At 36.8% G+C, this 16,145-nt stretch overlaps 2 protein-coding genes across 2 annotated transcripts; both read right to left on the bottom strand.

Annotated features, from left to right (window-relative positions):
- Positions 1-12: 12 nt before the first annotated feature.
- On the bottom strand, positions 13-9,939 carry prkag1 (protein kinase, AMP-activated, gamma 1 non-catalytic subunit). The gene is made up of 13 exons (XM_034082586.1): positions 9,652-9,939; positions 8,503-8,554; positions 8,305-8,405; positions 8,136-8,217; positions 7,986-8,044; positions 7,409-7,454; positions 7,258-7,312; positions 5,104-5,230; positions 3,716-3,881; positions 3,571-3,608; positions 3,092-3,238; positions 2,624-2,723; positions 13-2,221 (listed from the first exon to the last, which is right to left on the bottom strand). Exons 1-13 carry the CDS (start codon positions 9,658-9,660, stop codon positions 2,211-2,213), a joined length of 993 nt encoding a protein of 330 aa, XP_033938477.1. The 5' UTR covers positions 9,661-9,939; the 3' UTR covers positions 13-2,210.
- Positions 9,940-10,988: 1,049 nt separating this feature from the next.
- Positions 10,989-15,826, bottom strand: rhebl1 (Ras homolog, mTORC1 binding like 1). Its single transcript, XM_034083201.2, has 8 exons — positions 15,407-15,826; positions 14,487-14,558; positions 14,314-14,381; positions 13,604-13,686; positions 13,233-13,289; positions 13,087-13,134; positions 12,810-12,891; positions 10,989-12,690 (listed from the first exon to the last, which is right to left on the bottom strand). The coding sequence occupies exons 1-8, from the start codon at positions 15,456-15,458 to the stop codon at positions 12,598-12,600; spliced, it is 555 nt and encodes a 184-aa protein (XP_033939092.1). The 5' UTR covers positions 15,459-15,826; the 3' UTR covers positions 10,989-12,597.
- Positions 15,827-16,145: the final 319 nt, after the last annotated feature.

The raw sequence follows: 16,145 nt of genomic DNA, 5'->3' as shown, positions 1-16,145 counted from the left end.
AAGTCACAAGTATTTAGTGTCATGTCATTTATTTTCTGTAAAAAAAATAATCATCAAAACAGTACATTTAGCCGACTCAAGTCCAAATCACATGGGTCAATATCTCGATGACCAACTCATATAATAAAGTACAAACCTCAAATTTGTATTTAAAAAGGTTGCCATATGGAGGTGATGATGTCATTTTGTTATGTGCTTTTTTCCACTATCTAAAACTGGACAAATGACTTAATGCTGGTTCACCGAACAGTTTAATGTTGCGGTGTGAATCAATTTCACATCAGCTACCTGGTTACATCTTTAGATTAAGGTTATATCTGGTAATATAAAACATTTAACAATAATACCAATTTAAAACAATCTCTTTAATAACCTTTTATTGCTCAACCTTCCAATGTTAATCTCAATGCATATCACTGCATAACTGTGCGTTTACAATTTACATATGTAGAAACAGGAAGTGTGACAGGTTCCTGGCCCATCCTCTTTTGAAAATGGAAAAGGGAAATGCTGGTATTGAGTGATTTTGATAAAGTCCCCTAAATACAATTAACATGAAATGTTTAACTGAACGCAGCAGACATCACACATCACCACTGACTGTGACTGACACAAACAGAACACACTAAAAAGGTAGAAATCATAAAGCAATCAATGCCACAGACATGTTCATTTGACCATTTGTTTTTAGCTGGACCAAACTTCTAAAAACTAAAGCTCATTTGTAGCAATAGTTAAGTCCATTTAACGATAATAATGCCAAAAACCCAAAGTGTGATTAACAAAACGGGCAGAGAAAAAATGTCTTTCTAAAGTCAAATATACAATCCACTAAACATGTTGTCACACATGAAAAACAGACAAAATGGCAAAACACAGAATCCATAAATATCCAGAGCATTTAACGGTCATCTCCTCCAGGATTCATTGATACTGTTCTGAATCGCACCAATGACCTTCTCTTGACAGCCTCATATTATTAAACTCTTCTAAGGCTAGAGTTGTAACGATGAGTAGGCGAGTCTGTTTTGAATAATGGATTAGTCATTATAGAAAGGCTTTTTCAGCCTCTTCAATATGGACATTTCCTGCTTCTCTCTGTTTGTGGATCATGTGAAATTGATTATTTTGGGGTTTGAACCGACAAAACATGACATCTAAAGACATCACCTTGGACATAGAGAAACTGAGTTTTCTGACATTTTATAGATAAAACAAAAAAGATCCATTCTCTCAGCTACATTGTTGTCTGGCTTCACAACTAATTTGATCCAGAGTCCTTATATTCTTCACACCTTTAACATGTAATCAATTGATTTAATTGTTTAAACAATTCCTGGCTTATTTAAAATGTAGTCAGACCGTGACCGGGGCTTTTTCGTTTTACCTGTGAAATCATATTCCATCACAAATGACCAGTGCAGACGACTAGCCGTCTCCTTCAGAGTCTAGAGTTTGTATGATTAATTGAGCTAAACAAAGTGTAGCATTAAGCTAGAGTATAAGAGACACACATACAGATAAATACTTCTGCAACCATATAACCTTCAAAATTAAGTTTTAGATTTTTCCAGGTAACATTTTTGGAATCCTCCAACCACGTCTAAATAATAAAACCAATTGGAAAAACAAGATCATTTTGTCAAGAAAAAACAAATCATTTATGTACAAAGTACAGGACACAGGCTAATGTTGGAACTTCCCAGAACAACAATGCACACCAAATATTAATCTGAAAAATAAACAGTGTTTAAAAGTCTTTGACATAGGCTTTTGTGCATTCATATTCCAGCTGTATTAAAGAAATGTAATTATGCCATCAAAAGGCATGACAGGTAAATCCGTTTTTATTTAGCTAGTGACCGATTATATAATTTAAACTGATGTGAAGGAATTTGTGATAAGAGCCATAATGACTGGCCTAAGATCATGGAGCACAGCGGTGGGAATGATGCCTGCTCAGAGAAGACGGCTCCTCATCCAGAAGTCTTCACATCTCTCCTTGCTTGGAATTTGAGCTTCTGTATGTCTTATGCTACTACCATTTTATTTTGCTGTGTTGCTAAAGCTTTATATTTTAGCAGAGAAGGCGATATATTCACGTGTTAATATAGGAAGTCTGGGTACAGGAGATACACATGCCTGTTCTCTCTCCATTTGCTCTGACCTTCTCTTAAAATTGTGTAGCCTTTCTTGTTTCAGAAACATCCTCAAGCTGTGCCTGTGGACAGAAAATAAAAATCATTACTTAGTTCATCATAAACACATTTAGTAGATATCACAGAATGCAATTTTCTTGGCCGATTCCAATTATCTTTTGTCTGACATGATTTCCATATTTTTTCTAAAAAACTAAATTAAAAGTATACACAAAAAATGTGTTGTAACTTTTCTGTAAAGGAAAATTAAACTGTACAATCCTACAGAGATGAATCAGAGAAAGTATATACTGTGTAAGTTGGCCAATAAACTGTGAGATTTGATAGTAACATTTATATATTCAGGAAACATGTGAATGATTACTTCTTTTTATTGTGTGTATTTATATTATGCTGTTGCTTTTACTTAAAATGAGTCTATTCAAAGAAATCTTAAGAAAGCTACACAACTGTACTGTACTTACACTCTTCCCCATCGGTTAGGACTAATGCCTGGAGAATATCTGAAAGGGAGACTATTCCCTTCACTACTTCCTGCTCGTCCACCACCACCAGTCTGTGCACCTGAGGGAAACACCACAATCAACGTCACTCTCACCTCTGGAAAACTGTATTTCTACAATGGCCAGAAGAATTTATACAGAAACTGATAGAGGACATGCCAGGTGTCAGTAGTTGTGTTGATAACAAAGTGTCAAGTGTTTTGTTTGAGTTTCTATTTAATGCAAAATCAGAGAAAAGCTACTTGTAGCCAAAGGTACTTTCACATGTGTTTAGTCTCCCACTTAGTACTTTCCTTTTAAAACAAATGGAGGAACATTTCGGACACGGTTTATCACAGGGCATTTAAACTCTGGACAGTTATAGCAAAAAGCAACAGGGCCATCAGCCACAAGGCTACTCTGTGACACATGATGAAATCCAACGCTCACCTCGGCCTCCACAAGTCTGTTGATGATGGCCTCCAGGGTCTCGTGCCTGTTGCAGGTCAGCACTCCTTCAAAGTACTGAGAACGGTGCTGCAAGGCTTTTGTCACCGTCAGGTCCAGGTTGTTGTACGTCTTCTCTGCAGCCAGATTCTGCAGCAACACAGGTCTTTAGGTTAAATATGTTACGTTTCACAAAACAGTTTGAAAGAAATACAGTGGCAATTTTAGTCTCGCATTTCAAAATCCTTGTATATATATATATATATATATATATTCACATCTCAAGTAAGCCGGAGTAATATGAAGAAATCCTCTAAAATACTATATGAAATATTGCTAAAATTAATTTGTAAACTGAACATTTTGTACTGTTGGGCAAATCAAGCAAACATTTGTATGTGTTAATCTGGGCATTTGGAAATTATACAAGCATCTTTGTGCATGTAAAATAAAAACATGATAAAAGATTAATAACAACTTACTATAACATCAAATTTTGAGTATATATCCACCACATGACCTGCATGAGAAGCACCATATTAGTTCACAAACAAACAAACACAATTAAAGAGGTCTTTGTCATTGATGCAAAATCAACCAGGGTGTCATTACAAACTGCCGTCATACCTTTGTCATCCACGACGGGGAGCGCTGACACTCGCTGTTCAACAAACATACCCAGCGCCGTGTACAGCGGTGTGTCTGTGCGGACCACTGCTATGTTTTTGAACGTTCCGATGTTCAGGTCCTCTAAGGTTTGTCCCAGGAAAGAGGGTTTTGGCATCTCTGATATCTGGAAACAATAACAAGAGATTGTGCACGCTTTATCAAAACTGAGGGAGATTGGATGTCTATGTAAATATTGTTAGAATTATAACTTTTTCCTTAACTGTAGCAAATAGTCTTTACTCTATACTCATCATCTGCCATTATATTGAATGTATTCAATTAGGGCTGCAACAAACGACTAATTTGAAAATCGATTAATGAAACGATTAATCGACTATTACTGTATGCCTTGCACAATTTCTCAAACGCTCTGATTTAGCCATCAACTTTTAGATTTAGCTTGAGGTTGTTTTAGGCATGTGGAAACTAACAATGAAGACAATAAAGATGAATACTTGATTCAAAAATACATATATTATTAAATTAACTAAACAAAATTAACATTGCTTTTTATTTAAATTAAATAAATAATATTTCTCATCAGAAGAAACAACAATGTTTTAACAAATCGTATTAAATAATCTGATGACAGAACTGTAAACAGAATAGCTGAAACTTTAACAAAATAAAGAGTAACTCTGTTACCTCTAATCATTAACCCATGTTTGTATAATGTAGTTAGCTCCGTGTGGTGCTGCTAGCATACATAACACCTGACGTGGAAAAGTTACTCGTGGATGGAGCTACAGAGCTACTAGAAAGACAGTGGAACCCGGTGCATTCCTCCGTCTGGATGTGGTGCACTTTTGCTAAATGTTTAGACAAATTGCTCGTGTTACCGCCCTTACATGCTAAACACTCTTGGCAAGGAGCATTGTCCACATCGAGACGGGTAACATTTAACCACACCTTGGAGAGCTTCTCTCCGCCATCTCCTCCGTGTGTGTTGCTGCATTTAGCAGCCGCGTGTGTAAACTGCCCCGCCCCCTCGCACACAGACGGGGGAGAGATCTCGTCTGGATTGGAAAGATAGAAAATACACCGAACATAGACGCATTTTTTTGTCTTTTTGCATGTTAGAAACGAGATCTAACAATAAAACACTAAGACTGCTATATAATGTTTTTGTAGCAATAATACATGACATATTTTGAAATGTTTCCAGTACCGATAAAAAGACCGATAACGTTGGACCTTAACGGGGCGTAAAACACACGTGATGACGTCACCAACGAATCGACGACTGAATTAGTTGGCAACTAATTTGGTCATCGATTTTAATCGATTAGTTGTTGCACCCCTATATTCACTGCAGTACTGGTACGGAGCGTATAGAGATAACTTACAAAAAGCTTCAGGAACTTGAGAATCCTCTTGTGAGTGAGAATATAGAGTGTGTTCCCGGTCAGGGGGTCGATGACAGGCAGTCTGTGGATCTTATTCTTCAGCAGGGATGATACTGCATCATACAAACTGAGACACAGAGAAGATTAAAGAGGACTAAGTCAATCAAGGTGTTTTGGACAAAGCATGTTGTAAGATGAAAAAAGTGAAAGGAAAACAATCTAAAGAATAGCAAATAATGTTAGCTTTTCAATTATTGGTAAAATAGTGAGAAAAGTAATCTTTACAAGTGAAATACTAACAGAACTTCAAATCTCCCAGCATCTTTATTTAGATTTAGAAAACTTTGAAACTATTGGAGATATTGATTACTTCATGAATTTAATATGAATTCTACTATCAATCACACAATTGTAGAAAAGCTGCTTGTAGCCTCATCTTATTGTCAGGTAGTGTTTGAACTCTGCCTTTATAAACAGAGACCTTGGCCAAACCAAAAAGTCGTGAAGGAAAATGTCAGACAGCTACATTTGTACAATCTCAAATACCTCATTCACACCAACGCAACTCCGGTTCAAGGTCCGTGCTAGAGCTTTTCAGGTTCAGAACCAGTTCTTCGGTTTAGCTCTGGCTCTTTTCACACCGCCCAGAGTCCGACTGGTAATCTGCTGGTAATGCGTCGTTGCGTCATCGTTTGCGTCACGACGTAAACGTTTGCGTGCTTGCTTCATAAAGCCAAACCGCGCGGATGAAATCAGTTGCATTCATTTCTTATGGCTCTATCTGCAGCTTTTCCGGAGTCATTTCTGTGGTTTAGTTATATTCTTATAAAAAAGTGTACTCGTGTCAATAAAGGTTTTTTTAAAACACAACTGCTTCCGAGGTCGGTCTTATTTCTTAAGGTGGACTGAACCATGAGTGTGGAGTAACGTTGTATCTTTCATTTAAATTAACTGTAACCTTCACCCAGGTATGTAACAGCTGTTCTCAAATGAACACGTGAAGTAAGGTTTAATATTTATAGTTTTATAGATTTATAATGAGGTGATCAACGTGAATGCTCAGGTTCCACCTTAACACGCAGACACGTTGCTTCACCATGAGCAGAAACCTTAATATCTTTCACACACAGTGACGTCACGAGCTACCCACAATGCAACATGCGCCATATACATTTATATAAATACGCCATTTTCCTGGAGGTGCAAATATCCTGGAAGTGCAAATATAAACAGCTAGCTAACGTAGCCAGGCAGAGCGCACTAGGTTCTTTTTCTGAATTAATGACCGAAGAAATCGCTGCATGTCTTCGGATTACATCTCTGGACTTGAGGGGTGTGCTTTAGGTCGTTACCAGCGTAAACTAGAGCTGTGTGGGTTGTCGGATTGCCCTTACAGACTGCCTGCAGATGTATGGAAAAACGACAGTGGCCTTCGTCGATTTTGGCTGCATCTACGTCTAATTTCTGGAAACACCAGGTGAATACCCCACATGTCACAATAATATTATCATGCCAATGCATATATGTGGTATTTTAGAGTTGACTAGATATTGATTAAGGCAATAGACTATGATATTCAGTACAGGAAGCTTAGCAACACCTAGACGGTGTACGGCTGCTTGCACCTCGCGTAAAACGGCAGATACCGGAAGTACGGTGTCGCACTCGGCCCAATACCCGTATGTGTGTGTGAAAGAATATACAGTCTATGGTAGAAACACTGAAACTCTTGTTACGTTTCTCCATCGTTGTGTACAAACTGGATAAAACGCGGGCTTTTTGTTGTTGTTCAGGAGTTGATCTGTCTCTGCCCCCGCCTCGACGTAAGCGTGACGTATGTGGTGCTTTTGCTCTGACCGGACACTTTTTTGGTGCTTGAAACGAACCGGATTCCGGAGCTGCGGTGTGAACAGGAAAACCCGGTGCTTTTCAAGCTCCAGCTCCGAACCGGCCCTGAAACACCGTTGATGTGAATGAGGTAAAAGACATCTGCTGTGAGTCAGGCAACTTTAAGGAGAGACTCTCACAGGCTAAACTATCAGATGCCTCCGTGTGCATCATCTGTGTGTCCAGATAAGAGAACTCAAAACAAAATGTAAATGCATTGAAGTACTTCTGTACAACAAAAGATGAATAAAAAAAAAATACACTCACCTCGCATTGGGAGAAATGCTAACCAAGGGTTTAAAAGAGTCTTGCAGGTACAACTCTATTACAAAAAAGAACAGAAAATACAGTCAAGACTTTCAAAATTCCACAAGTTAATTTAAAGAAGTATATATCATTACATATTAAACTAAATCACCTCGCCACGTTTCAATTTTGTGTTCTTCCAACTCGTATATCTGGACCTAAAGGATAACAAGGAGAGAAAGGGTTGACTTATTCAACAAGATCTGAGAAAGGGCTGCAACCAAAGATCTTGGTAGATAAAGCTGTAGATACATTTAGAAATTGATAGATTAATTGTTTGGTCTATAAAATGATAGACAACAAGGAAAAAGGTCCATCTCAGATTAGGAAAAGTCCATGGAGATGTATAAAAGTCTTGCTTTGTCAGTCCAAAAAAACAAAGACGTTTAGAATGAAAAAGTGAGGAGCAGGAAATCTCAACATTTGAGAGCCTAAAAACAGCCATTTCTGACATGTTTTCATGCATTACTTGAATCTGTTATCAGAGTAGTTGGTGATCAATTTTCTGTTCTGACTAATCATTAAGTCAACTGATAATTGCAGCTCTAGAATCAAACAAGCTTGAAAAGTTCTAAGGTCACATTCCTATTAGATAAAACACAGCCTGACAAATTCATCTTCGAGTTGTAAAATGTTATACCTCATTATATCATTCTAGGTCAGTAACCATTTAGTGTCCACAATCTTACCAATGGAGATTTGTAGTAGCGATGAAGGATGTTAATAAAGTCTGTGATGGTCAACATACCTGTGGAGATGCATGAAGAGAATCAAGTCAAACCTTTATTTCATGTTGTCTTACACAGAGTGAAAGTGTACCAAAGGAAAATTGTCCTTACCGACGAAGCACTGCTTCTTGCTGTCCCACAGAGGCGCTGCTCTTACCCCATTAGAAACAAGAGCAAAAAAGGCTTTCTTCACCTGTGAAATAATTACAGAAAATAGTTCAGTCTACATTAGCCAATGACAGATAGATTTAATTTATAAAATCTAAAGTTTATGTTTTACCTGAAGTGATGTATCGAACACAACAAGTTTGGAGCTGGTAGGTACGAGGTCATAACACCGATGGGACTTCATAAACCTGGTGTACACATTGTGCTCTGGGTCTGAAAGAATGAGAGAGACAATTCAGGACAATTATTTGCTGTTTTTAAACATGACTGTTTCTGACTTTGGTATCAATGTATTTCTACATTAGTTTACCTTCTATGACAGGGTCCTTTTTGCCCTCAAGATCATCAATAGCCACTGGAATCTGAAATAAAGAGATAAAGGTCTTTAACATTCAGTTGTCTGTGTGAACTTCAAACAAGTGAATGTGAAAACTTTAATTATTTAGAAGCCTGCATAATATGGCTAAATAATCCTCAGCTAAGCTAATGTAATGATCCAAAACTGTGCAGCAAAACTTAGGCTAAGCATGTGGTTTATGATTTGAGCTTAGGTGCAACCCTAAACATTGTTACGTTTACGTATAATGTTGTTATAAGCTAACTTTGGAGTAGGGTTAATAATTGGGCAGCTGGGTTAACGTAGAGTGGATCGTGTAGGTAACAATGTGTATGTTGTATGCTTCCATGGGTCAAACCTAACGTTATGTATTAGGTTGTTGTCAAGGTGCATTTATCAAGGTCTGAACATGTTGTGAACCAAATGTTAGTGAGACCTGGTCTCACTAACATTTGGTTCACAACATTATTACCCATTATACGCACTGACTCGTTGATTAAAACTGATTATAGCTAATTAGTTGCAGCTACTGTGCCTGCTATCAATAAGTTTAACAACTTGAGCTAAGCACAACCCTTTACCTGCTTCAGAAATGTGATCCATGGCTATAGTTGTATCCGCAGGTGTAAACGATTAATTTGGCAGTAGTGTTATAAAATAAGCTGAACCTTTTTGGCAAACCAACGGAGAGTGTCCTCGTTGTTGAAGTTATGTGTAAAACGGAATAAACTCCACTTTTAAACATTATTAAAAGATTAGCATTAAGCATTAGCAACAAGCTAGCTACTAGTCTGTTGACATTAAGGAGCCAGTCGAGGTGACTTCATTCGGCTGTGGCTTTTACTTCAGTGGCACTAGTAAGGTTTTATTGTGAATGTATTGATTATATTATTTGATAACTCTACAACGATACCGGGGGAAAGTAAAACATAGTTTTTGCTCTTCCTGGCGGTTGGCTAAAGTTAGTAACAAATGAGCTAACGTTAGATTGAGAACTACAGCTAATTTACTTAGCTGCTAACATTAGCGTAATTCTGAAAGTCAGGTTATAACTAAGGTGAAAAGGGATTAATTACAAAACCGTACAATCTATCCACGCTTAAGTAGGCTAGATACACTTACACACTCCATATTCCATTCACGGTTTCTCCTTCCTGTAGCCGGGTTCCTTTACAGCCGGTGGGATCTTGCAGTCAGAACCACGCAACGAGAAACTTGAATGGCTGGCATTCGTTACCGTAGTTCATGTAGTGTTATCGCACCAACATGTAATATCTGAAGACCATGAATGAATTAACCCCACATACTATAATCCTGTGTATGCCTACCTAGATGCCTTAAAATAATACTGCGGTCAAATCAGCCTCCACTTCGGAAAACACAGTCAAGACAGCCCCACGTTGTATTTGCGGTGCGCGAATATCCTATGCATTACGGTAGAGGCATGGACAAACTGCCTTCAAAATAAAAGCGCTTACTCGGTCAATAACAAATATACCTAAAAAAACATACCAAACATATTCATATATACTGGAGCTTAAATTAAGAAATATGAACTATATAATATGATCAATAATAATTTAAAACAAACTACGTATAACTACCACATTATAACTGAGTGAATGTAAAACTTAAGGATACAGTTATGAAGACATCTGACCATTACATTCATTATTAAAATGTCTATTTCCACTGGGTGACTAATTTCAATTGATGTTGACACCATCTCACAACACTCCTAAAATAACATGACTTTCTGAAGCACAATTTTAAATGTATGCTGTTTAAAATCTCAAATTAGATCTATTGCCCATCTATATTTTGATTATTATTTAATGGAAACTGTCCATAATCAAAGAGTCATTCGAAGTCAATCAAAGACTAATATCACTCCAGGGTGATAGCAGGACACCCCATCTAGTCACTCAGAGAGAATCAGGACAATCTGATATAGAGTTTCAAAATAAAAGACCTTTGAAGTCTCATATATGAATATGAGCTATCATCCCTCCGTTTTTAGATAAGATTAAAACAAAAAGTCTCCAGTATCAAATACTTATTTCACTTCAGGGTGATAGCAGGACACCACATCTAGAGAGAATCAGGACCATCTGATGTAGTTTCTTAAGTTTTACATTCACTCAGTTATAATGTGGTAGTTATACGTAGTTTGTTTTAAATTATTATTGATCACATTATATAGTACATATTTCTTAATTTAAGCTCCAGTATATATGAATATGTTTGGTATGTTTTTTAGGTATATTTGTTATTGACCGAGTAAACGCTTTTATTCTGAAGGCAGTTTTTCCAGGCCTCTACCGTAATGCATAGGATGTTCACGCACCGCAATACAACGTGCGGGCTGGCTGGCTTGACCGTGTTTTCCGAAGTGGAGGCTGGCTTGACCGCAGTTCTAAATAGGCGACCCCTACTGTAATCCAGCTCAAAGACACATCAAATGAGTAACAGATTTATTTATATACAAAACTGTTTACAGCAAGATTTCTGAATTAACATTGACCCACAAGGGGATATTGGTGTCCAGGTGCACAACACCACCTGCACAGTGGTATCAAGTCAACAGAAGGAAAAAAAAACTAACCCTTTAAGAGCACCTTGAGTTATGAAGGGAAGATGAGGGAGTTTGAGGAACTGTAAGGCACAGGACACAGCATCACCAGCTAAATTCAATCATCATTATCAATCAACTACTCAGCAAAGCACTTTTTACAATTACCCACTACAGGTTTAACATGAGGATTATGGGGGGAAATCCATGTTGTGTCATGTTTTGCCAGGCTACAAAATCTAAGGAAAAAAACGTATTAAGGATATCAAGCATCTAACAGTGACCATGCAAGTCCAACATGTGAATTAAATGGACTGCATGCCATTCTGGCTTGGTTTAATCAAGCCAGTTTAAACCATCATATCAAAACCATGAGATCAAAGATAACTGAACTAAATGTGTCGCCTTGAGACACTCGAATAGTCTTACGCAGTGTTAAAGTGTAATTTGAAAAATGCAACTCAATAATGTTCATAATTATAATGCATTTATAAGAATATAATCTACTTGGAAGATTGAAAGGAGAACAAACCTGCACCACTGAAAATAACCAATAGTATCAAACCAATGACTAAGATTCTATTGATATTGTATAAAAAGGCCATAACTGGTAAATACCAAAAATCTATTCCAACCTAAACTTAAATTATTTGAGGGTTGCCCATGATATCTTTATTACAGTCAGTAAGGAGACATTAAACTGTATAAACAACTGAAGAGGACTAATATGCTTAGCGGAAGAGCTTAAAATGTGAGTTTCTAGATATACAAATAGATTCCTCCATCATGAAGACAAAGTTCAAGAGTTCATTGGCGAAAGGTACCTGAAGATAAGTTGAAAAATTACAGTGAGAAAAACTGTGAAACAAGTTCTATTTCTTATGTTCAATTTCCTCCAGGGTCTTTAAGGAACTCCATTTGTAAGAGATACTGACATTGTAACACCACATTTAAAGCAATGTGAACTGTGACTCTCAATCACTGTCAGAAATAATACCAGTCCTTAAAGAATGTTATTTACCAGCCCTACCTTTACATGAACTCAACTAATCAAAGAGTTAGAAGATATAAGCCAATGATGTCTCAAACATCATCTTTAGAAGTAATTGCCATAATACACTTAAAGAATTTGATGCAATTAATTGGGACTAATATGTCTGGAAATATGTTTTTGCTTTCTGGGCATTTGAATAGATGTTATGCCCAGTTTAAGATTACATTTCAGTATTTAAAGAAAGTATTTACTGTCAGTAATTCTTTGTCTAAAACAAAGATTAATCTTGCACTTAGAAAGTTTTCCTTGCGGTTACAATATGTGGGATGGTTTTATCGACTGTCGGGCCAGTTGGCTTGCTATGTAAATCAATCAAGCATCACAATGGAGCAGAAAAGTTCCACTGCAGTGTCTTGGTGTCGGTGAGGTCACGATTGGCCAGCTGGTGAAGTTGTGCCTCTTGTCTTCAGCAAATGAGCTTGCTGATGTCCTGGATACACTTTCACATCACAGCACACTTTTTCTCCTCTGGAGGTCCATTTCCATCAGCTTTCTCCATCTCCAAAATGATCCGCTTAAAAACCTCCACAGCAGTCTGCATTGCAAGAATGTTGTAATCAGTGTGATGAAACATATTGAAATGAAATTCATTTTGTGAATCTTTGTCAGAAGGAGTATGTGGACTGCATCGATTAATTGGAAATATGTCATTACCTCATTTTCCTTGGCTGAGGACTCTATGAATGCAGCTCCCCAGGAATCAGCAAGTTTCTTTCCCTCCTCTGGCTTGATAAGCCTGGCAAAATAGAAATGTAAACTTCAATTACGGAAAATTCCTTTAGTATTTGGATAAACAGGTACTAGGTTAACATAATCCATTTTTAGTTCTTCCGTTTTCATGAAAAATGTCTGACTGTATTATTAATTGTATTTTCAATGACAGTAACATCATGCAGTTTAGATTCTAAATATGTTCAATAATCTTGATTACCTTTCCATGTGGAGATCTTTTTTGTTCCCTACAAGAACAGTTGGGACCCTTTAAAAAATAAAAATGTGTTGGAAAACAAAAACACTTACAAAATAAAAAAAGACCATTTTGGAAGCATTGTATTTTAAAGATCAAACTAAACTTACTGAATCTTCCCAACCATGTCTAGCAGCTTGTCGTGTAGAACCTGTACAACTTCAAAACTGAGCAGGGACAGAAATCAAAGTACTTTTAGAAAAAAATATATACTTATGAACATTTGTTTAAAGAAATGGGCAAACAGGCACCCAATGATTTTGAATACAGCACTGAAATAGATGAAACTGTGGGTTGTCACAATAGTAGTTTTAACCCTTTTAAATATTTTTGTTCTAGGAATAAAGTATCAACAAAAGTTAATTCTGTATATGTTTGAACACATTCCTATCATTAATTGTGAGACACAATATAGAATGTTTTAAGACTAGTAACAGTGTGTTCCTATTCATACAGATATGAAAAAGAAACATCCACTCACCTTTTATTGGAAGTCACTGCGTAGACAAGGACATACCCATGGATGTCCATTGAGTGGGATTGGTGAAAAATTGAGTATTCATCCTACAGACAGAAGGGGAAAAAAGGTATTATAATCTCATTGGGCATTAAAGTTACCAAACACAACACATCACTAAATGGAGTCGCACATACAGGATTACCACTTTAAATTGTACATCCACATCTGAATACTACACAGTTTAGGTTAAGCTCTTTTTGCATTTCTATTCATACCGTTTAAAATGTGTGTTTATGCATAGATGCTGATAAAGATTAGGGTACACTACTTATATTCATATTTTACTATTTGTACAATTAGATTCCAATTTGCGTATGAAATGTTCTGATGTGTGTGGTCCAAACATTTCCAATAACTCTAAAGCCTTGTACAAGTACAAAATCAAAATGTATTGTAAAAATATATAATTAATAATTTCCAGATTTAAAATCAAGCTTTTTATCTAAATAAATATTCTTGTTGTTGTTGAGCCTTTCCCTTTCCTGCTTGCTGCACAAAAAGGGAGGAAAACACAGTTCTACCAGTAGGCCAGTCTAGCTTTTTAATCAACAAAATAAAAACAAATATATATATATATATTTTTTTTTAAAGGGTGACAGTGTCATAAGAATTAGGAAAAAAAACAAGAGCTAAGTGCTTCTGTCAGATATGTTGGTAGATGAAGAACTTACTTGTCCAGCTGTATCAACCAGCTGAAGATTGAAGTCTTGACCATTCACGTTGACCAATTTGTTAAAGGCTGGGGAGAGGGATTAACAAAGATTTTTTTTTATTAGATCAAGCCCTATATATCAATACTTTCTTAGTGGCAATATCTGACGCACAATCTATTAATGACACATACTGTTTTCGATGGTGGGGTCATAGGAGTCAACAAATTGTCCTTCCACAAACTGTATTGTAAGAGACGACTTTCCTGTGAAGGGCAAAGAAACATAACATGGTTGTTGTTGTTGTTGTTGACACAAATACTGTGTCAGTGTAGTAGCTTTCTGAAATATGTCATGTTTGTGTACGGAAACACTATTGTATTAAAAACTCTCAGATTACGTGTACAACCCGATAATAAAGACTAAATTAATTGTATTATTATTATTAAATAATTAACAGATATTAACTAGTGGGGAAGTGATAGTGCTCTTAAGATACACAACCGGTTCTGCTACCACAGCAATCAAAATGTGTGATCCTAAGTTCATCTGTGGGGTCATTTCTCTTCTTTACTGCTATAAAGATTTGTGAATGCTTTTGATGCAACATTGTTGGTAATGTCTTCTTTACATATTATAAATACCGTGATAAAACATGATAAATAAACGGTTAACTCAGAATATGATTAGTCATTAGTGTGGCGCAATATCAGACACAAACATATTTTTAGAATATAAACGACTGATGTTAACTTGCTATGTCTAGTATGGTTAGAGGCTGATTTTCTTAATTTCTCGACATTACATACTTGCTAGACTTCAACCCCCACTACTAGTCTCCATACTAGGATGTCACCGGCTGAGCTAACTTTGTTTTCACACAACACGTTACAAATAGTAACAGATGGCTTTAGGTATACCATCGGATAATGTTAATTGTTAGTGTGGTTTTGTTATCAACTTGCTGGGTAAACACACGGAGCACAAATAACATGGACGAATGTTATCTAGCGTGTGTGGTGTAATTACACATTAAGAGGAAAACAAAGCGTTAGCCTGTTAGCTAGCTAGCTTACTAACATTAGCTGCTCACCAGCTCGTGTGCTTTACTCACCTACAGACCTGTACCCTATAACAGCAATCTTTCGATGCTTTGGTTGAGGCATTTTGGTGAAAAAAGGAGTTCAAAAGGTTTTAATAACGTAGTACGCCACCTAGTTTTACTATCTAAACAAACTTTTATCGCCACATTCGTCTCGCATCACGTGACAACAACAAACTTTTCGGAGCTACCGCTCGAGCTCTCTGCTGGGCCTCGAGCTGGAAGTTCAGAGTTTAAGTACACAAAGTCCAACTCCTATTTATTCAAAAAATCTCTCTCTCTGTGTGTAAAATGTAACTCGACATCGAGCGTTAGTTTGAAATGTTGAAATTGTTGTCCCAACTGAAACTGAAATCGAAAAAAAAGTCTCGCTCAACGCGGTCACGATTAGCGAGTCGAGCTGACGGAAACTGTCATTGTGTAAGCACACCGTCGTAAAAACAGCCAATACGTCATAACTGACACATCTTGTACAGTAGAGGTCACTGTGCGCCCCAGACAAAGCAACTTTCTGACAGACAGCCTGTTCAGACTTTTTCAGTCTTTCCTTCAAGCTCAATCACCGATTAAAATGTGGAGTAGCAGTAAAGGTAGAAAAGTACTTAGATCCCCTAGTAAGAACAAGTTATTATAATAATAATAATAATAATAATACATTTTATTTTTAGGCGCCTTTCATGAAGGACACCGTAGGACACCGTACGATTTGTTATTTGTTATACTACATAGGCTAGTGAAAATAACAGCAACA

Source organism: Pseudochaenichthys georgianus, chromosome 5 (assembly GCF_902827115.2).
Source record: "Pseudochaenichthys georgianus chromosome 5, fPseGeo1.2, whole genome shotgun sequence".
NCBI classification, from domain to species: Eukaryota; Metazoa; Chordata; class Actinopteri; order Perciformes; family Channichthyidae; genus Pseudochaenichthys; species Pseudochaenichthys georgianus.
This window is presented reverse-complemented; position numbering and strand designations above follow the sequence as displayed.